This window comes from Balaenoptera acutorostrata, chromosome 16, assembly GCF_949987535.1.
Source record: "Balaenoptera acutorostrata chromosome 16, mBalAcu1.1, whole genome shotgun sequence".
Lineage (NCBI taxonomy): Eukaryota > Metazoa > Chordata > Mammalia > Artiodactyla > Balaenopteridae > Balaenoptera > Balaenoptera acutorostrata.
The window spans coordinates 60,469,383-60,490,006 of record NC_080079.1 but is presented as its reverse complement, the minus strand read 5'-3'; the positions used below and the strand labels follow the sequence as shown (position 1 = coordinate 60,490,006).

The window sequence follows — 20,624 nt, the reverse complement described above, 5'->3', positions numbered from 1 at the left end:
CAGGAATCCCTCAGAAAGGGGTGCTGGCATGATGGGGGCCTTGCATGGGCTGTACAGAGTGCTATCTGTGTGGTATGGTCTCTAAGGGACCATGAGAGCCCCTTCACCCACTCGCAAGTTTCCCCGTTGGAGTCCTGCCTGCAAGTTCAACATTCAAGTGAAGCAGTGCCTTCCCTGCACCCCTTTTATTTTTTTATTTTTTATTTGTTTTTTACTGAAGTACGGTGGATTTACAGCATTGTGCCCATCTTTGCTGTACAGCAAGGTGACTCGGTTATACACATAGAGACGTTCTTTTTTGTATTCTTTTCCATTATGGTTTGTCACAGGATATTGAATATAGTTCCCTGTGCTATATATTAGGACCTTGTTGTTTATCCATCCTAAACGTAATAGTTTGCATCTACCAACCCCAAATTTCCGGTCCATCCCTCCCGCTTCCCCACCCTTGGCAACCGCAAGTCTGTTCTCTATGTCTATGAGTCTGTTTCTGTTTTGTAGATAGGTTCATTTGTGCCGTATTTTAGATTCCACATATAAGTGATATCATATGGTATTTGTCTTTCTCTTTCTGACTTACTTCACTTAGTATGGTAATCTCTAGTTGCATCCATGTTGCTGCAAATGGCATTATTTCATTCCTTTTTATGGCTGAGTAGTATTCCATTGTGTATATGTACCACATCTTCTTTATCCATTCATCTGTTGATGGACATTTAGATTGTTTCCATGTTTTGGCTATTGTGAACAGTGCTGCTATGAACATAGGGGGTGCATGTATCCTTTTGAATTATGGTTTTGTCTGGGTATATGCCCAGGAGTGGAATTGCTGGATCATATGGTAATTCTATTTTTAGTTTTCTGAGGAACCTCCATACTGTTTTCCATAGTAGCTGTCCCAACTTACATTCCCATCAACAGTGTAAGAGGGTTCCCTTTTCTCCACATCCTCTCCAGCATTTGCTATTTGTAGACTTTTTAATGACGGCCATTCTGACTGGTATGAGGTGGTACCTCACTGTAGTTTTGATTTGCGTTTCTCTAATAATTAGTGATGTTGTGCATCTTTTCATGTGCCTACTGGCCATCTGTCTGTCTTCTTTCCGGCACCGCTTTTAAAGTGTGCATGTGATCCTGGGGAAATTAACCTGTCCTCAGTTCTTTATACTTGCATGTATATTTTCTCGTGTCTGCTTAATGAGCCAACCTCTGCCCCAGTTGCTACCAGGACCAGGAGGGGCTGAGCAGTCAATAGCACTAAGCCCTGAGAGGCTTGAAAGCTAGTCTGATGGGGTCCCAGGAGTCCCACTGTGGGCCTGGAGGGTACAGGAGACAAAGTCTGAAAACCTGTGCAGGACTGTGAAAGGGAAAGTGTTTCGAGGGTTGGGCTGATGGAAGGCTCTGAAGTAGGAGCTGGGGTGCAGGAAATCTCAGAGGAGGGGAAATTCTAGCAGGTCCCAAGGAGCGAAGGCCAGGCTGACCAGACATCAAATGGCTCAGGAAGCACAGATGAAGAGATTAGTGCAGAAACCTGGGAGCATAACCTAAGGAGAGCTGAGTGATCCGGGGAAAGGGAGAACACCGGTAGCCTGTTCCTCCTGCTTACTCAGGAAGGTGGACCTGGGTAGGTAGGGGTGGGGTGGGATATTTGAGTTTTCCTCCAGCCAGGTTTCCCCAAGGCCCCAGTGGCTGCAGAGTTCATACTGCAGCTGCCTTCCCCAACCCCAGTGGGGGAGGAAATGGAGGAGGCAGGTGTCAAGGCCAGGCTGTGAGCTAGAGGCCAGCAGACCCACAGGGGCCTCCTGGGAACCAGGAGTCTTGGACCACTCAGCAGGAGTCTGTTGGCCTGGAAGGTAGGGCGGCCGGAGCTTATGCCAGAGCTTGGGAGAGCAGGGCGATGTTCCATTCCTGGCAGCCTCCCCACCTTGCCCACCCCAAAGCCTGTGCCACCACCATTCCCCGTGGGCCCCTAACCATCTTCTGGTCTCCAGTGGGGCTCTGGGCAGATAAAAGCCAGGGCTCTATTGTCATCTGTACTCCTCTGTAGCTGTGACATCATCTTCATGCACTTGGCGTGGGGGTGGATCGACGTGGCTGCTCTGTCCGTTTCTCAGTCACATGTTCCTCCAGAGGCTGATTCAGTGATTAAAAACTGGGACTTTAGTTCAGACCTGGCTCCACCGTTGTTATCTACTGATACATAGCAAACTACCCCAAATGTTAGTGACTTAAAACGAGAGCATTTTGTTTTAGCTCGTGATTTTGTGGGCCCTTAATTCAGGCAGGTTCAAGCGGACTGTTCTTCTGTTCCACGTGGCATGGACACCTATTCCAAGTGGTATTCAGCTGGCAGGTGTGCTGAGGTCACCGTAATGTCTAGGGTCTTGGCAGGGAGGCTAGAAGGCTGGACTCAGCAGGGCCTACACCAGTTCGCCTACACATGGCTTCTCCAACCCGGTGGCCTTCGGGGAGCCAGACTTCTTGCATGGTGGCTCAGGGCTCCCAGAGAGCGTGTTCTGCCCCAGGCAGAAGTTTGCAAGGCATTTTATGACCCAGCCTCAGAAGTCCCAGAATGTTACTGCTTCCCCAAATTCTATTGGCAAGCAAGTCACTAAAGGCCAACCCAGAATGAAGGCTCAGGAAGTGTTTAAGAAAATAGGCTTGCTGACTGAGTTTGTAATATGGTTCTACAAGTGCTAGCTAAGTGACCTTGAGAAAGTTTACTTAAGCTCTCTTTGAACCTCAGTTTTCACATCTATAAGATGGGAATATTAATAATAGTATCTACTGCTATGGCTTATGAGAATTAAATGATTATATATATATATATATCTTATCAATGCCTGCTCTGGAAACACCTGCTCAAGATCACCAATATCTGCAGTTTCCTCTTCTTCCTGGGCGCCCTGCTAGACCACATTTCCCAGCTGCCTCTGCAATTAGGTGTGACCATGTGACTGAGTTCTGGCCCTGGAAACTAGAGGGGAAGTAATATATCTGGCGTCTGCATCCTCCATGCTTGCTCCCCCTTGCACCCATCAACTTGTGTTGTGAGAGAGAAATAAAGCTTTGTTTGTCAGAGCCACAAGCCTGACTAACCCTCAGGTACATAAGCTCTCAAAGTTAGCTGCTATCTGGCTTAACCTCTCTCCACCTGTGTTCTTGTCTGTAAAATGGGGTGATAATGGGACCTATCCCATAGGGTTGTGAGGATTAAATGAAATGTACAGTTGACCTTTGAACAACGAGGGGGTTAGGGACACAGACCCTTCTACAGAGAGTTGAAAATTCATGTGTATAGCTTATAGTTGGCGCTCCTTACACATGGTTCCTCCATATCCGCGGTGCCTCTGGATTGTATCAGTGATTCACATTGGTGGATTCAACCAACTATATATCGTGTAGTACTACAATATTTACTATTGAAAACAATCTGTGTATAAACAGACCCGCACAGGTTTAACTGAACCTTGAACCTTCGTTGTTCAAGGGTCAACTGTATAGTTTGACTTACTGGCCTAGCTTCCCTTTGATCACAGTTATTTCATCTAAACTCTATAAACGGGTCATCATTACCTTTTTCTTGAAGCAAGATTATCCATAATCAAGCCTCTTGAAAGTTTTAAAAGGATAACATGAATTTGCAGTATTTTAGGCCTAAAACCAATAATAATGGCACCATTTTAATTCAGAATAGTTCCTAAAACCCATTTGCTGATGGCTTTCAAAACCTAAATATAGAGGATAGAATGTTTCTAATTTTAAAAGTCAGTCAATTTATTTTTGATTTTTTAAATTAGGAAATATTTTAAGAATACAAAAAAAAAATAACAGACACCTATATTCCCACAGCTCAATATGGTCAAATCTTAACATTTTGCCGTATTTGATTTGTGTTTTTTCTAAAGAAATAAAACATCACAAATGAAACTGAAAAAAAAAAAAGATGTATGACGTATCTAAAGCATTTAGCATAGTACCTGGCATATGCAAAGCAGTCAGTAATTGTCAACAAATTTTTAAAACTTTTTATTTTGAAATAATTTTAGGTTTACAGAAGAGTTATAAAGATAGCAGAGGCATTTCTTAGATACTCTTCACCCAGCTTCCTTTAATGTTAACTTCTTATATAACCGTGGTCCATTTATCAAAGACATTAAAATTGGTGTAACACTATTAACTAAACCACAGAATTTTTTCAGATTTCACCAGTTTTTTTGCGTAAGTCTTTTGCTGTGCCCAAATCCAATCCGGGGTACCATGTTGCATTTAGGTCAGCTAATTTTTAATCATTCATTCATTCAATTCACTGAGAGTGCTGCCAGCCTTTAGTCCAAGACTGGGACTTCCTGTGTAGCAGGTGATGCCAGGGGCCCCTGTACTACGTACTATGACAGTAGTCACAGCTCTCATTTTTGAGAGCTTGCCACATGTTGTACAACGCACTTTCTATATGCCCCACTTTATCCTTACAACAGTCCTATATGTTGGCTATTATTACTCCCATGTTACAGATGGGGGAAACTGAGGTATGGAGAGGTTAACTGAGTTTACACACCTGGTAAGGGGCAGAGGTAGAATTTGAACCTAGGCAACTGGCTCCAAATTCACAGTCTTAACAATACCTCACTCCTTTCACGAGGCTGCTCTATAGAACAGGAAGAGTAGATGCACCATTGCAGACTTCCTGGGCCAAGTGTGGCAGGCAGGAAGGATTCCCGGTGGAGGTGTCAGTCTGGAGCTCAACCTCTGTTTCCTTGTGTGCTCTGGAGAATGTTTGGCTTTCCCTGCCTTCTTCTCCCCATAGCCCCAGAATCTGAGCCCAGCCCTCGGAGCCCCAAGAAGGTAACCTGCTGAAACTCAAGCCCCAGGCCCAGGGTGTGGCTCTGTCCCAGATTCAGGGCACTCTACCCCAGCCAGCAAGGGCAGTCATAGACCCGGATGTTGATTTAGAGACTGGCTTCGGGAGCCACTATTTTGGATCCTGCTGACCACGCATAAGCAAGAGATAGCAACAAGGGCTGAGTTGTCAGGCTGAATGGGGGGATCCAAGGGAATTGGGGGTGGGCAGACTACTGACAGGACTAGCTCTGTCTGCTTTGGAGAATTATAGGCCCCACCAACCTGAGGATGAACTGAGAAGTTTTCCATCCTGCCTGGTTGGGCACAGGAGCACCAGCCCTCCTGCCAAACTCCAGCTAGGACATGTGTTTACCCTTTGGAAAAGGCCCAGAGAGCACCTTAGGCAGCCAACAGCCAGCTGGGATTAGGACCAAGCACTGCAGGCAGCAGGGCAGGGGAGCTGCTGGGCAGTACCTGCCCTTTGAGGCCAGAACCTGCCCTTTGAGGCCAGAGCCCGGAGATCCTGGATCCAGGAGGCAACATCCAGCCTCATTTTAGCTTCTCTGAGCATCAGTTTGTTCATCTGTAAAATGGGGATATTAATCCCTGTGGCCCAGAGAGGGCCATCTACATTTGTGCAGTTTATAAATTGCAGAAGGAGTGAATGGGGCCTAAAACCCAGCCTGTGCTCAGGTCACTGAGTTGGGCACCATAACTTGGAACTACGTCTGCTTGGGAGGAAGGGACACCTTTTTCTTGACCAAACTGTTTGCCCAGGAGTGCTCCTGCCTAAAAGGCTGGTTTGGTCAGAGGGTGCCCCTTTTTGGATTTGCACAAAGGAAAAGTACTTGCCCTCTGGAAATAGAGCAGATGGTGGAGAAGGGCAAAGGGCCCTTAAGTTCCCAGGAGAAGGCAGGGCTGTTCCCAGGAGAAGGCAGGGCTGTTCCCAGAGAGCCTTGGCAGGGGAGCAAAGAGGGAAGTCAAAGGTGGCCCAAGGGGACAAGATGAGCTGGGAAGAGGGTGTCAGGGTGACCAAATGGTGAGATGCTGTGTGCAGGTGGAGCTGGGAGGAGAGGAGGTGCCCTCTGGAGGCAGGCCCAGTCCCAGGGGCAAGTCCACTCCCCCTGGTGGCCCCTGTAGAGAGGGCCCAGTAACACGGAACTCTACCTGATGGCAGGGTCATAGCCAGAGAGTGTGGGAGTCATGGGGACCTTGAGCCCAGGGAAAGCCTGGTGAGGGACAGCCAGCTGGAAGAGAATGACAAGGCACCAAGCAATTATAATTCAGAGTGACAGGTGATACCACAAGGGGTGGATGGACATTTTGGTAACATGAGGAAAAACACTTCACTCAGGTTTGCTGGGTCCAGGGGGTTCCCCAGAAGTGACATCTAAACTGAGACCTCAAAGAGACCCCAACAAAAATGAGTGAGGATGTGCATTCAGGTGTTGCAACCTGAAGCGTGTGCAAAGCACCAAGACGTAAGAGAGTGGTACATTCTGGAAACTGCAAGTGTATTTAGCATTTCTTAATTGCATGGCATGTATGGGAACAGAATTAGAAGAGATATGTCTGGAGACATGAGACGGTCTCAGAAAATGAAGAATCTTTATGCTCTGTCAAGGTGTTTGTCCTTCAGGGGTTGTAAGTGTTGGGGTGATGTGATGAGATTTTCATCTTAGTGAGCTGTCTGGGGCCTGCGTGGAGATTGGAGGGGGCAAGGCTAGAAGCAGAGAGACCATCAGGGGCCTGAGCAAGAATCCAGGTGAGAGGTAAGGTGGCTTGAACTTGGGTAGTCAGCAAAGGTGAAGCTAAGTGAGCAGGTCTGAGCCCTGTTTAGGAGGCAGAGTTGGTCGGCCAATTGGAAGAGTGGCAGAAGTCCACCACTGACTTGGATGACAAGGCCTATCAGAACCCTTCACTAAAATGGGAACTAGGAAGAGGAGTGGGTCTGGGTGGGAGGTGATGAAAAGTTCAGTTTGAAGCTCAGGTGCAGTATTCCAATGAAGGTGGCCAGTAGGATACAGAGGTTCTGAACTCAGAAGAGAGAATTGGGCCGCCCTAGGGGTCTGAGAGTCATCAGCCTAGAGATGTGAACTGAGGCTGTGGGAACAAGAGGACCCCCAGGAGAGCGAGAACACTGAAGGAGAGAAGAGGCAGAGGCCAGCGTCCTCGGACACCTTGATGTTTAAGGGTCAGCCGGAGGAGGCCAGGGCTACGTGGAAACAGCCGGAGAGGGAGAAGGAACGCCAGCCCATCTAATCCTCATAAATACCTCACGTACAGGTGAGGAACCTATGGGCTTTTTACATTGCTTTATTTTATTAGGGTACAAACAGTAAGAAACTCAGAGCCAAATGTTGCCCCATCATATAACCGTCCTTCACCAGGAATTCTGGCATGTCTCCTCCCCAACCCCTGTGCTCTTGTTTAATGCTTCTATTAGGTTTCTGTGACTTTAGTCAGTCCTTTTTGAAAGAAGAACGAAAATGAAAAGACTGACCGGATTCAGGAGATGCTGTTTGTGCACGGCGAGTTTTGATAGTCGGTGTTTGATGCAGGGTGGGCACGGAAAGGATGGGGATGCATTGAACTTTGGTCTTTACTCAGACAACTGACTCAGACTCCACCTCTAGGCTGCCATCATGGCTTGGCAAGCCTTCTGGAACCTCGTGACCACTGCCCCACAAACCACCAGAAGGTCTCCTGTCTTTATTATGATGAACCTTTTATTATAGAGACAGACTGGACTCTTTTCTGCATAAAGAATCTTTGGATTGGGTCAGGGAGATCCACCTGCTAGAGGTCACCACCCAGCTCTCCCTGCCTCTGCCTCAGCTAAGCCCCCACTTGCTGTTTACATCTCAAGGTCACTGGAAGCAAGGTCCCCAGGGCCAGGCTGGTTGGGTGGGCCACGCTGGCTGGAGGGTCAGGGCTCCTGGTTGCCCACCAGGTCACAGCCGCCCCGTCTCCCGCCCCAGTCGGTTGTCCAGAACCTGGAGCTGCCGGAGGAAGCCTGAGTTGGGGCAGATATCCCGGTGCGCCTGCACCGTCTGGATGGCCTCCACCAGCGTCATGTTCTCGCAGATCATGAGGAAGGCCAGGACAACCGTGGCAGAGCGGCTCACCCCCATGGCACAGTGTACCAGCACGCGGCCTGCGGGGAGACCCAACCTAGCATCAGCCACCTGTTCTCACACCGCCTGCCCCTTAGGGAATCAGGGATGCTTCTGCCCACCTATCACAGCATCCTGGAATACTGACACTGTCCTCACTGTCATATGGGCCAACTGAGGCCCAGAGAGGAAAGGGACTCGCTCAAGGTCACAAAGCAAGTTAGCGGCAGGCTAAGGTTAGCAGCTGGGACTCGCTTCTTCTGGTGCAAGGTGCTTCCTCTGGCATCCCTTGCCACTCTAGCACAGTGGGGGGTCAGTACTCCTGGAGTCCCCTGGGTTTGCATAAGATTACAGGGGGTGTCCACCTCCCTCCCTTTCCCGTCAGTTCTGCCCTCTCCCCAGCCCCTGCAGCTCTACACTGAGGCCTCATCTTAGAGAAAACTGCTCAAGAGGCTTTGCTAGGTCCTGTACCTTCTGCCCAACACCTGGCCTCTTACCGAGCGATATGGTTACCCTGACGACCACACTGGGCCTTAGTTATATCTATGACAGTTGGTTTCCAGGGTGTCCCTGAAGGGGATGCTCACTAAATGGTAGTAGTGAGCCCCATGAGGTGGGAGGGTTGCTGAAGGACCCCACCATCCATGCTACTGGAAAAGTAGATAGCCCCAGATCCTGCCTGCACCCCACCTCCACCCCAGTGCCTTCCCCAGCAGCTGACCTTGGGGAATGCTGAGGGCACTTCGGATGTATCGAGCAACGGGCAGAAAGTAGACACTGAGGTCGAAGAAGGGGTTGTCATCAGCCTCGATGCCATAGTACTCCAAGGGCATGCCATGGTAGAACTTGGCACCTGTGTCCACCTGAAACTTGCCTGCGGCGACATTCACGATGTGGGTAATGCCCAGCTGGGTCAGCTTGTTCTTGTCCCGGGCTGCGTACCTGGAGGGGGGGGCATGGGGGGTGGTGGGAGGTGGGGTAGAGCTCACTGGGTCAGCTCTGGCTGGCCTGGAACTTGCCCCCTTGCCTCCTCTGCCATCCTCCTCCAAGGGTAGACTGGAACCAGTGAACTGGCTTGGGTGAAGGGGCTCCTCTAGTAGGAGTTCAAGACTCCCTTTCACTCAGCCCAACTTTTCTGGAAGGCAGGTCGGCCACATGGCATCAGAAGCCTCAAAAATGTGCACTTACTTTGCCCCAGCAGGTCTCCTAGGAACTTAAAGAATCCCAAATGTGCTCACAGACAAATGTAAACTGGATCTAATGTTTAAGATAGAGAAAAAGTGGGGAAAAAATCACTAAATAGCCTATAAGAGAAGATTGACGATGGTATAGCTAAATGAAATACTACACAACCACTAAAATGTGGTAGATAGATGCTGGTGAACCAAGAAAGGTGTTGGTGCTATACTGAGAAAAATGGAGGATGACAAAACAGAACATTGTTTAAAAGTGTTTTAAAAGTATGTTGTGCAATTCCATTTAAAAAGTTTTCTATATGAAGCAGATTACAAGATGCGATTATAAAGCGATACCATTTTTGTATGCATTTTTAAAAAGTCAACAAGGATTTTATTACTGATTATCTGTGTGTGTAGGGGGGATACATATTTGCCATATTGTTAATAGGATATTGATCTATATTTTCTAAATATTAAGGAAAACAAAATCCTCATATATTCATCCATATGTTCTAAATTTTAAGAAAACTTTTGGGGAAAATGACTCACTTTCCACTCTATATATACATCCTAGAGAAACGTGTGTGTGTTCCCAGGGCACATGTACTAGCTTCTAGAATCACTGTTTATATAATAGCCCCAAAGTGGAAACAACTCAAATAGAATAAATAAACTATGGTGTATTCATACAAACGAATAATATATAGCAACCAAAAATGAATGAACTATAGCTACACGTAATGTCGGCGAATCTCCCAGTTTTGAGCAAATGACGCCAGGCACAAAATACACAATATGATTCTATTCCTATCACTTTAAAACATAGGCAAAACTAACACAAATGGCGAAACTAAAAAGAAAAGCAAGGAAATTATTGTTTCAGTACTCAGTGATTATCTACAGGGAAAAGGGTTATGATGAGAAGGGTTCTGCGGGGGCTTCTGGGGCACAACTAATGTCCTATTTCTTGACCTGGGGGGTGAAACTGTTCGTTTATGCTCTGTGCACTTTTCTTAGGTGTGTTCTATTTCCACAAAGTAATAATAATGTAAAAGGAAATAAACATGCGGAAAGAGATGGTTGGAGGCAAAGAGGGTACCAACTCTGCCCCTTGGCTCTGGAAGAGGCTCCCCTTCTGTTCCCCCCAACACCCACTGTGGATCGTACTTACGCATCTCCCAGGAAGAGGTTGGGCCAGACTTCGTTGATGTGGCTCAGCACGGCAGCCCGACGGACCCACAGCAAGCGCTGCAGCGAGGCCAGCGTGGGTGGCTGGTAGGGGGGCACCTGGACTGCCCCGTGGATCTTGGGCCTCCGGAGGTCCTGTTTCTGCAGCGAGTCCATCCTGGAACAGAGTGGAAACTGTGGTGGCGAGGGGCAGGCTCCTCGCAGGTGGGTCCAGCTGACAGGGAGGCCCAGGCATGGTGCAGTGCCCAGGTGCCACTGGGATGCTTCAGAAGGGCCTCAGTTATTTCACATGAGGTTATTAACCAGCTCAGCTGGGGCTGAGGCCTTTCCCCAGGGAACAAGGGAATCAACCCCTCGTCACCGCTGTGGAGCTGGGAAGCCCTCTCTCCTGCCCTCTCCAGAGGCCCCTGATGTTGGAAGCTTTTTTCAAGAGGCTCTTGGAGTTCCCTGTTTGTTAACAACTAGTCAGTGCAGACCCCACCCCTTAAGTCTCTCGTTACTTGGGACTTCGTAGGGGTGGGATGGCTGTGGCCCTCAGAGGGCACCTAGGAAGACCCCCGCCAACCCCCCCCAGCTGCCCCAGATGAGGCAGCTCATCTCAAGCCCCCTTCTCCGCTACTTCCAGGGCTGGTCCTCAGACTCCCATCCCTTCCCATCTTCAGGTGCTTGAAGGTCAGAGCTCATCTCTGGAGTGAGGGGCCTGGGCTATGAACTGACATTTGTCAGCACTTCTGTACTGAATGAGCTAATGCCTCTTAGGGGCCTGGTGCCTCACGCATGGTAGGTCCCTATCATACACAGGAGGAAGCTGAAGCAGGAACATGAAGGTCACAGAGAATCATTTTTAAGTAATGCTCAAAGTCTTATGGCTGTTAAGGAGCAAGGCCTGGGTTTCAGTCCATTTCTGTGCTCCTTCAATTCCATCCCCAAGCCTTCGAGTTACCACCTTCAGGGACTCCAGAGAGTGGTCGCTAACTCATCTGTCTCTACAGGGGAGCCTAGTGCAGCTGTTCCATATCTGCCTGTAGGCCCTGGGATTTCCCTCCTTACCCCCATGACTCAGGCCAGCGCTGCAGGTCGGGCCTCACCCAGGTGGGGTGGCTTGTGTCAGGAGTCAGCTGGCTGAGGGGGTCCGAGACCCTGCAGAGCTGGGATGTCAGTGGCACCAGAACCTGGGTCTGGTGCTGGGCGTGGAAGGAGTGCCTCTCTTGGCTAACTGTCCCTGGTCCCCTCAACCAGTAACTAGGGAAGGTACAAACTGGGAGGAACTTCTTTGCTCTTTGGTAGGCGGTGCCAGGACCAGGAAGAGAAATGGGAACCCAGAAGGCCACCGGTTTGGCCAAGCTCACCCAGCGAGCAGTGGGAGGGCAGGGTGGAAGCGAAGACCCGGCTTTCCCTTTCATCCCCCACTGTGACCTCTCAGGGCAGGCTGAGCCGCCTGCCACCTACCTAGGGCATGGTCTGGGGCTGGGAGTCGGGGTGTGGGTGCAGGGACAGGACTCAGCACGTGAGCGGAACGGGGCCGGGGCAGGTTCCGCCCGGAACACAAACGCTATGAAGCAGCTAGAATTCCAGGTCCTCCTCTTGGAGCCCGTGGGGGTGGGGCCTGAGAGCAGACCTAGGCCACTGCTGACTGAAGTGCAGACCTTCCAAACGCCCGGACCCCTCTCTGCTTGGTGTCTCTTTGCGATTAAAGGCTCTTGGCCCTGGGCCTCCCCATGGAGATGGGAGGCTACGTGAACTGGTGGGAAGAGAACTTTAGAGGGAGGGTGGAGAGCCTGGCCACAGCTAATTCCGAGGTCAAGAACAAGTCTTTGCTCCTGTCTGGGCCGCGGTTTCTCTTTCTCAACTTAAAGATACTGGCCTTGCCTGCCTTTAAGGAATCTCTGGAGGGTCTGACCTGAGAATGAGAGAGGAGTGGCTGGGTTTGCAAAAACTACAGGGTACAGCGCAGTGTATCATGTTGGGATGGGGAGAGTCTGACAGCCACACTGGTCTGGAGCTACCAGCTGGGCCTGCGGGAGCCCCAGGTCGGGTGCTAGGGGGCTTTGAGAAGCCTGGCAGGCGCCGCTGCAGGCCTCTGAGATTGGTGTGGGGTAAGGCTGCCACCCAGTGGTCAATAGGTGCCTTGCAGCTCAGCGGTGCCTGGGCGCGGATCGCCAGGCTCCAGCTGAGACAGAACTTGTCCCCGCTCCTCCTGGAGGCTCCTGGGAGGAGAAGGAGCCAGTAGAGGGGTCAGGGATGAGGGCTGACCCCTCTAATGGCTCAGCTTCTTCTACTGGCTCCCGCCTCAGCCTCTTCGGGGCCTAGGCCCAGGTCTGGAGAAGGGGGCTTTTTCCTCGGACTTAGGGGTACCCCTTGCTAGGCCTCACGTTGGACCTCACACCTGACGCTCATGGATGTACCCCCTACCTGTCTGCTCTATCCCACAAGGGTCCAGCCCACCTTTTCAGCCAAGGTCAGGCCTAGCCCCCACCCAGCGACTCATCCTTCAAGCTCCGGGCACACCCAAAGAAGGGGAGTTGGTGGCTGCCGCAGCCCCCTGGTTTCTGCCATCCCCAGACCTAGATGCTGAGGGCCCCGCCTGACACCTCCTCCCGCATCTCCTCAGCCACCGCGGGGTGAAGCCTGGGCCCAGCATCCAGCAGGGAGTGGGCCGGCCTGGCTCTTCTCCCCGCTCCCTCTCTGGTACTCCTCCTGCGACCTTCCTGTGTCTCCTTCCTAAGCTGAGCAGCTGCCTCTGTGGGCAACGGTTTTCCTGAGTCGCTGCTGTTTACAAGTTCAGACACCTGTGTTCTGCCTTTGTCGGTGCCTCTCCTCCCCTCTGTGTTGCTCTCCCCGGTTGCCTCTGTCTCCCCGCCTCTCACAGGAGCTCGTGCTCCTCCACAGCCTCCCAACACACCACCCAGCACGCCGGTAGCCTCAGGCCAAGGCCCAGGCCTCCGCAGGGCAGGGGGCCTCTGTCTGCCATCCACCTCCTCCCTGAAGCTCCAGACGTGCTCCCCCTGGTCTTCCCGCCTGTTCACTCTCCCTGCTTCCTCCTCCTCCTCCCCCCAAGGTAGACCACAGGGACTGTGGCCACAGGACAGCTGGGGCTGGACATCTCAGGGCAGGACAAGTGAGGAGTCTGGTGAAGGAAGCCTCGGGGAGGGTGGCCGGCGGGTGGCCTGTGGTGAGCTGGCTGGGGCTCTGCACTCTGTGTGCAGGCCTTGGAGGAGGGCAGACCTGAGCCGAGTTCTCAAGTCTGGAGCTTGTTTCTGTGTAGTCTTCTCTGAGCTAGTTTTCTCAGTGGAGCTGCTGTGAGAATTCCATGAGATAAGAAATGTTCAAGGCACCTCCCACGGGGTCTTCCTCCTGGTAGATGCCCCATAAATGGTGCATCTTACTATTATTATCATCACCATTATTACTCTTTCCCTTTCAAGCCTCAGCCATATCCCATGAGCCAATGAGGCTTGGTCTCTATCTCTTTGTATTTCTTGATTTTTCTTTCTCTGTCCGGCAATAATTATTATATTCACCACTAACTAAGAACGTACTATGTATCAGAGCTAAATGCTTACATTTTTTTTCACTGAATCCGCACAGTACCCTTATGAGGCAGATAATATTATCATCCCCGTTTTACAGATGAGGAAACTGAGGCTCAGAAAGATTAAACAATATGCCGTAGGTCACACAGCCAATAAGCGTGGGAGCCAGGATTCAAGCCCAGGTCATTCTCACTACTCTGCTTTGTCTGTGCCTCTATCTCTGACCCAGTCCCTCCCCAAATCTAACCCACCCCCCACCACCACACACACACACACACACAGGCACAGGTGTCCTGGCCCTCATTACCCAGCATGCTCTGCAGCCCCCCTGAAATAGGGGCACTCACCCACCTGTGGGGGTATCTGGCCCAGGCTGAGGTCTTCTCTGACGGGCACTTTTTGCTCCCGGCTTCCAGCTGCCTGTCTCTGCACGCTTGATGCTGTTTCTATTTTTTGATTGGAGTTTAATTATAAAGCATGATGTGCTGCTCCTCTCCTCTGGCCTCCCCCTGCCACTCCCAACTCACCCACTGGTCCCCTGGCATGGTCAGTGCCAAGCCCAGCCAGGCACCTGGCCCTGCTGGGAGTAGAGGCAGTCTGGCAGGGGTCTGCCTGTGGTATGTGTGGATGTGGATGTTGCTTGTGAGGCAGGAAGAAGGAAGACTGAATAAGCCGTTTTGAAAGGTCGGTTGGCCTTCAAGGGTGATGTGGAGCGTGGGCAGAAAGTTAAAGCTAGAAGGATCTTCCATGGAGGAGGACAGGGAAGAGAACAGCCAGATCACGCGCACACTGGCAGCACTGCCAACATCAGAACCCAGGTCCAGGGGCCCTTAGTGGGGAGCCGAGGATTACAGGACTGGCCCAGGATAAAAAGATCCAGAAGACTCAGGCTGAGGGAAGTGTGGGCAGACAGCGATATAAGTGGAGTTCAGAGCAGGTCTTTGGAGCAGGCCCGGCCTGCAGTCAGAAGCTGTGTGTCCGCAAACCACTCTGCCCTCTGCCAAGCTCCTCCCTCCCCCAGAAGACATTCCTGCACAGGCCTCACTGCTCCTTGAGGCCAGTGAGATGGTCTTTAAAGTCCCTTCCAAGGCTAACGGCTCAGTGAGGGACCTTGGATTTGGGCCTATTAAGAACACTCCCTGCTCTCCAGAGACCCTCTTCATATACCCATACTTTAATACCCTTCCCCACTCATACTCCCAGATGACTGACACACACACAGACATATGCAGACCCGTAGCCACGCCTCCACTGGGTCTCTGAAGCCCGAGCTCCAGGGAGCTAGGGCTCAGCCCCTCCTGGGGCTCCCTGAGCCCTGGGGAGAGCTGGTGGAGGCAGCTGTGGCCAGGGGCTATCATAAACACTTAGAATCCCCCTCTCCCGTGTCCCCCCACTCCTGAGGGAACTTGGGGTTCCTGGCTGAGAGGGCAGCCCCTTCCCACCTGTGAGAACTGGAGACAGTGGCTGAGAGGGGTTGCAGGTAGCAGGAGGAAGCACATGGAGTTGCAGGCTCTAGGGCGGACCCCACACTGGTCTCTTACCATCTTCTGAGTACCCACCTGGGCCAGAGCCTCCAGCAGCACCAGCAGGGCCAGCGCCAGGGTGGCAAAGTGGCAGAGCCCTGTGGCAGGGAGTAAGGACCAGTTCTGGGGGAGAGATGAGCTCCATGTTACAGGCAGGTAAACCACGGTTCAGACTGGCTGGGACTTACCAGGGCAGGGACAAGAGCTGCCAGCTAACCCTACTTCTGCCTTGAGCCTCTGTGTAAGGTCAAGTGGGTACGGGTGCCGGGAGAGATGAGGAGGCAAGTTTGGGGCCCAGGGCTCATGGAGAGAGATGACCTCCCCAAAGCCCCCTCATCTCTCAAGAGTCCCCAGCCCCAGGGCTGCTGTGTACACACACAGGTTGCTCACTGCACAACTCCTGGGGCTCCAGCTGTTGGATGCACTCCCAGTAATTGTGCAAAGCTGTAGTCCAAATGACTCTCCCAAAGCTAGCTGCCTGAAGGGAGAGATGCTGAGGTCTGAGGTCAGAGTATTTAAGGGCCCCAGGCCGAGGAAGTGGGATGATTGGGCATGATCAGAGAGTTGCTCTTCTCCCAGGTTCCCAAACCTTGTTTAGAGGAAAGAGAGCAGGATGGGAACATGCCATTCCTGTCCGCCTCTTGGCTCCCACACCTGCAGAACTCCCCACGACAGTTTCCCGCCCAGCTTCACCCCAGGCCTAATCCCAACGCCAGCTACAACCCTCCTTTTCTTCCTTTACACTCACCCCCAAACTCTAAACCTCGCCCTCCGTCCTGCCCTAATCCCCAACCCCAAGATGCTCATCCTCCTGACAGCATGTGGGAAGGGGTCGATAGGGCTCAAATGCTGCCCTTGGTTGGGCTGGCTGTGCATTCGGAGGCAAAAACACCTCTTATGGGTGGCGGCAGGGGGAGATTCAGTCCATGCCCCAGGGAAGCTCTTGGCAGGAGGAGAAGCTGCTGCTCTTCTAACTCCCAGGAGAGCCCAGGCCAGTGCCCCACTCCCACCTGGCAGCCCTTCTGAGCCAGCGGGCGGTGGGGCACAGCCAAAGTCAGGGTTGAGGAGAGATGAAGGAAGGAGCAGTATGGGTAGCAGGAGCTGGAGGCTGGATGGGGGGGGGGGCGTGGAGAGCAGCTCTGGAGGCTTAACGTTCCATCAGATGGCCCTCGGTGGGGATGTGAGTGTGAGGAAGATGGGCTGTTGGGGACAGTCCCAGCCTGGCCATGATGGGAGAGGAAGGGCAGTGGGAATTCTGCAGCTCCTTCACAATCTGGTACCCTCACAGCCACTGACCCCAGGAAGAGGCACCCCTGCCTCTCCGTTGAGCTGGAGGAAAACACAGAGCTGACACCAAAGAAATTGCAGCAGCACCTCGGCAACCATTTGTGGGCTGGGAGCCTGAGAAGCATTGTTGCTGCTAGGGGAGCCCAACTCCTTCTACTGGGCAGCTGGGGACGCTGGGGCCTCCGGCGGAAGGGAGGTGGCTTGGGAAGAGGAGGTACTGGGGATCTGTTCCCCTGAGGCAGCTTAAAGACCGGGTGCTATTGCTCCAAACGCACTGAAGATGGAACAAGAGGAAGGCAGAAGGTAAATGGACAGACTTCAGAAAAACCTTTATGTCCTAAAGGGGTCCCCAGGACCAGAGAGGGAGGGAGGTTAGGGAGAGTCCTTCTGTAGCTCTCTGAGGTCACACTGGGTGGGGTGAAGGTAGAGAGTGGGGTGCTGGGTCCAAGGCAGAGAACTGAACGGCACGGCGACAGGAGAACTTTATGTCAAGCAGGGCTTGTGCGAGGAGGTCATGGCTGGTGGCAGGAGCACCTGTTCTCCTTCCCCGTGGTGGGAATGGATGCGCAGGGCTGACAGAATTCACTAAGCTTGGAGCAATAGCTGCAGGACACTCTTCCCCTGGAGCTGGGTTCCAGGCCTGAGGGGAGGGTGTGCAGAGGCGTGGGAAGGGCCAGACAGCCCTCAGGTGCAGGACTGGCTGTGCTGCTGCCTCGGTGGGGTTCAGGTGAGCCCCACAGGCTTTCAGCCAAGGAGGCAGGACAGATCAGCATTAGGACCAGGTTGGAAGGCCTCACCTCTTCCGTTTTACGCTTTCCACCCTTTTCCTTCCTAGCCTTTCCATCTTCTCTGGGTCTGAAGAATCTGGGTGGGCTGGAGGAGAGGGTCCTATGAGAGGGGTGCCTCAGCCAGGCCCAGGTGAGACCTTGGATTGGTGAGGGGAGCCCAGCAGCTTGGGGAACGGGCCAGGCCGCCTTCAACCCTCTCTTCCAGCCACACACAGCCTTGTTATCCAACCTCTGAACTGGTCCCATCCATGTCCCCTGCCAGCCCTCACCCAACCCCTTACTTCCAATCGTACCCTTGCCCTCTGCCCAGCCGTCACCTGACCTCTCACTGCTAACTGCACCCAGCCTCGGCCCCTCACGCCCTGCCCGACCCTCACCTGGCCCCTCAGCTCCGGCCTGCACCCTGCAGCTGCTGGTCCAGCCGGCAGAGCTGGTGGAGGAAGCCTCGGTTGGGGAAGACCCATCGGCGCTGCCTCACGGTGATCACTGCCTGGCGCAGGGACAGCTGCTGGCGCAGCATGAGGTAGGCCAGGACCAGCGTGGCAGAGCGGCTCACCCCTACCACGCAGTGCACCAGGACCTTGGCTGAGGAAGACATCCTGCTGAAAGACCCTTTCCCACCCACCGGCCCACCCAGGGGCTGAGGTGGGGACCCACGTTCCCCTGGGTATATTCTGTGACCCTGAGTAAATCATTCAGCGTGTATGGGCCTCCATTTCCTGCTCTGTCAAATGGGCATCCCAACACCTATTATGCCTACCCTTGGGATGGGGTCCACACTCCCCAACGTGGCTCACAGGACCCTCTGTGAGCTGGCCCCTGCTGACCCTGCAGCCTCACCTCAGGCTGTCCCCCCCACCCCGACCCTCAGCTCTAGGAACACTGGGTAACTTTCAGTTCCTTGAAGCTGTCCTGGTCCCTGGCCTCCAGCCTTACCACATGCTACTACAACTACCTGTAAAAGTTTTCCCCCTCTCTTGGTCTGACTAACATCTGCTACTCATTTGTCGGGTTTTGGCTGAGACGTGGCTTCCTGCCACTCATGGTATCACGTGAATCACAGAGCAGCCCATCCTTTTTGCATGTGGCCCGGTGAATACTGTTGTAGAGGGAAGCGCCCCCCACCTCCCTTTGCTCTTCACATTTGCCCACGCATCTGAGTAGCGCTCGTAATACTTTGCAATTTGACTGTCTTTCCACCAGGGGCCCTGCCTTGCCTAAGTGTGGATTCCCAGTATCTAGCTCCGTGGCTGGCACAGAGAAGATAATAGTCGGTGAATGAATGGTGAAGGAAAATGAATGTCAGAGTGCTTTGGATTGAACAGTGCTATGAGCCATAGTCTTGTCTTTGCCACGACACAGAGGAGAAACTGAAGTCCAGAGGAGACACTGGCTCACCCGGGGTCAGGTGGCAAGGGGCATGGCTCTCCCCCAGGATGAACACGAAGCAGCTTCCCCAGGCTCCTTTGTTGTACCCCTGGTATTAGAAGATTTTTTCCATTCGAAAGTACTTTGGGGCAGAAGCCAGGCATCTAGGTACCAGATGGCAATGTCCCAAGGCTGAGTGATGCAGAAAGAACTGTTTTGTTGTTTGGGAGACCTGGCTTCTAGCCCCAGGGCTGCTCCTAACTCGTGGCATGACCTTGTATTCCAGGCCTCAGTTTCCCTATCTGTGAAGCAATGCTGTTGGATAAAGTGCTGGAACACTGAACAGAGAGTTTTAAAAACCTGATGGCCCTTTAAAAACTAGGGGTGTGAGGACACTGATGTTTAAGCGGAAACTGGACATCCCCCCATGACCGAGCAGGATGGGATATGGGTTCGGACCCCAAGTCTTACCCCCAGGTGTGCTGAGGGCACGGTGGATGAAGTCAGCTGCAGAGGAGAAGTAGGCACTGATGTCGAACTCAGGGAGGTCGTGGGCTGGCACCCCCAGGTAGCTCACAGTGCTGCCGTAGAAGTCAGGGCTGCCCTGACAGTAGAGGCCCCCATGGGCAGCATTCAGCACGTGGGTGATGCCCAGCTTCCATAGCTCAAAGCGGTTATTTGCTGTGGCCCTGGGGAGGGGAGGAAGGGGAGCAATGAGGTCCAGGAAGGCTTTGTCTGGACCCCCGCTTCAGAGCGATGAATCCATTAGGGTCCAAAAGGAGCCAGAAGGAACCCATGGGGTCTGCGGCTCACAGCCCCACCATAGGAGCTTTCTGGTAGGGGAGCTGGTGGTAAAGGGATTTAGCTTTAGCCTCTCTTTGCTTCCTGAGGCAATCCACCCCTGCCTTGGCCAGGACAGGAAGAAAAAGGATTGCTTCAGCCCTGGGACCCAGCTGCACCTCCCTTCTTGCCCCATGCCCTTCCATGCACATCTGGCCTCTCCTGGCCACTACCTCATACCTGCTTCTAATCTGCAAATATTTAAAGGTGACACCTCCCCTGATTCACCTTCAGTCAGCCTTCCTCACCCACTGTGTCCAGAGGAGGGAGGCTGGAACCGGAAAGGCGAGCTCTCTGTCCCCCTCATCTCATACCCCAAATCACCACTCCCCAGTCCTTTGCCCCCCAGACCCTCCAGTTGTTCTGGATGTGCCGGAAGACTCTGGGAACCTCTGGGAGCTCCCTTCTTTCAGGCAGGCAAAGTCTCTGCTCCCCCTGGTGGCTGCACCCGCTCACTGCACTGTCCCCAGTACAGAGGGGTCCTGGAGAAAGTCCCTGGCCTGGGAAGCTCAGAGAAGAACTATTGCCCTTGTACCCACCCCACCCCCATCTCTGGTAAAGATCCCAAGAACTGTCTCTCCTTGTCTCCACCCCCCTTATCCCTTCAGTCAGCTACCACTCACGCATCTCCTATGTAAAGGTTGGGCCAAACTTCGTCCACGCGGCTGGAAGAAAACTTCCCTGCCCTCAGGAGCTCCTCCAGTTCCAGGACGCTGGGGCAAGGCGTGGCTTCGGCATCTCCCCTCAGCTGTGGGAGCGAGGCCTCCGCCATGGGCCAGCCCACCTGCCCCTCTGTCTCTGCGGTCACTCCTCTCTGCCTCTCCAGTGTCATTCCTTTCCTAGAGATTGGCAGGGACAGGTGAGACAGCAGCAAGTGACTCAGCAAGTCACAGGGGCCTCTAGAGAGAACAGGACATTTTCCTCTCCAAGCCACCCCCTAACCCCAAATTCCATGATAACA

The 20,624-nt window shown here is 52.7% G+C and overlaps 2 protein-coding genes across 5 annotated transcripts in view; one reads left to right on the top strand and one right to left on the bottom strand.

Moving 5' to 3' along the window:
- Positions 1 to 20,624, top strand: part of SAMD8 (sterile alpha motif domain containing 8) — a 79,035-nt gene that overhangs the window by 17,178 nt on the left and 41,233 nt on the right. The window lies entirely within an intron of this gene.
- Positions 7,552 to 20,502, bottom strand: DUSP13B (dual specificity phosphatase 13B). 4 transcript variants are annotated; one of them, XM_007166565.3, is made up of 7 exons: positions 19,295 to 19,387; positions 17,833 to 18,040; positions 15,300 to 15,503; positions 14,209 to 14,303; positions 10,308 to 10,481; positions 8,680 to 8,900; positions 7,552 to 7,999 (listed from the first exon to the last, which is right to left on the bottom strand). In XM_007166565.3, the coding sequence occupies exons 2-7, from the start codon at positions 17,917 to 17,919 to the stop codon at positions 7,797 to 7,799; spliced, it is 984 nt and encodes a 327-aa protein (XP_007166627.2). In that variant the 5' UTR covers positions 17,920 to 18,040; positions 19,295 to 19,387; the 3' UTR covers positions 7,552 to 7,796. The 4 variants fall into 4 exon arrangements, 3 of the variants coding, with proteins under 3 accessions (XP_007166627.2, XP_007166628.2, XP_007166629.1); XM_007166566.3 differs by having other exon boundaries at positions 15,417 to 15,503; XR_009005670.1 differs by lacking the exon at positions 17,833 to 18,040 and adding an exon at positions 20,287 to 20,502 and having other exon boundaries at positions 7,861 to 7,999; positions 15,417 to 15,503; positions 19,295 to 19,512.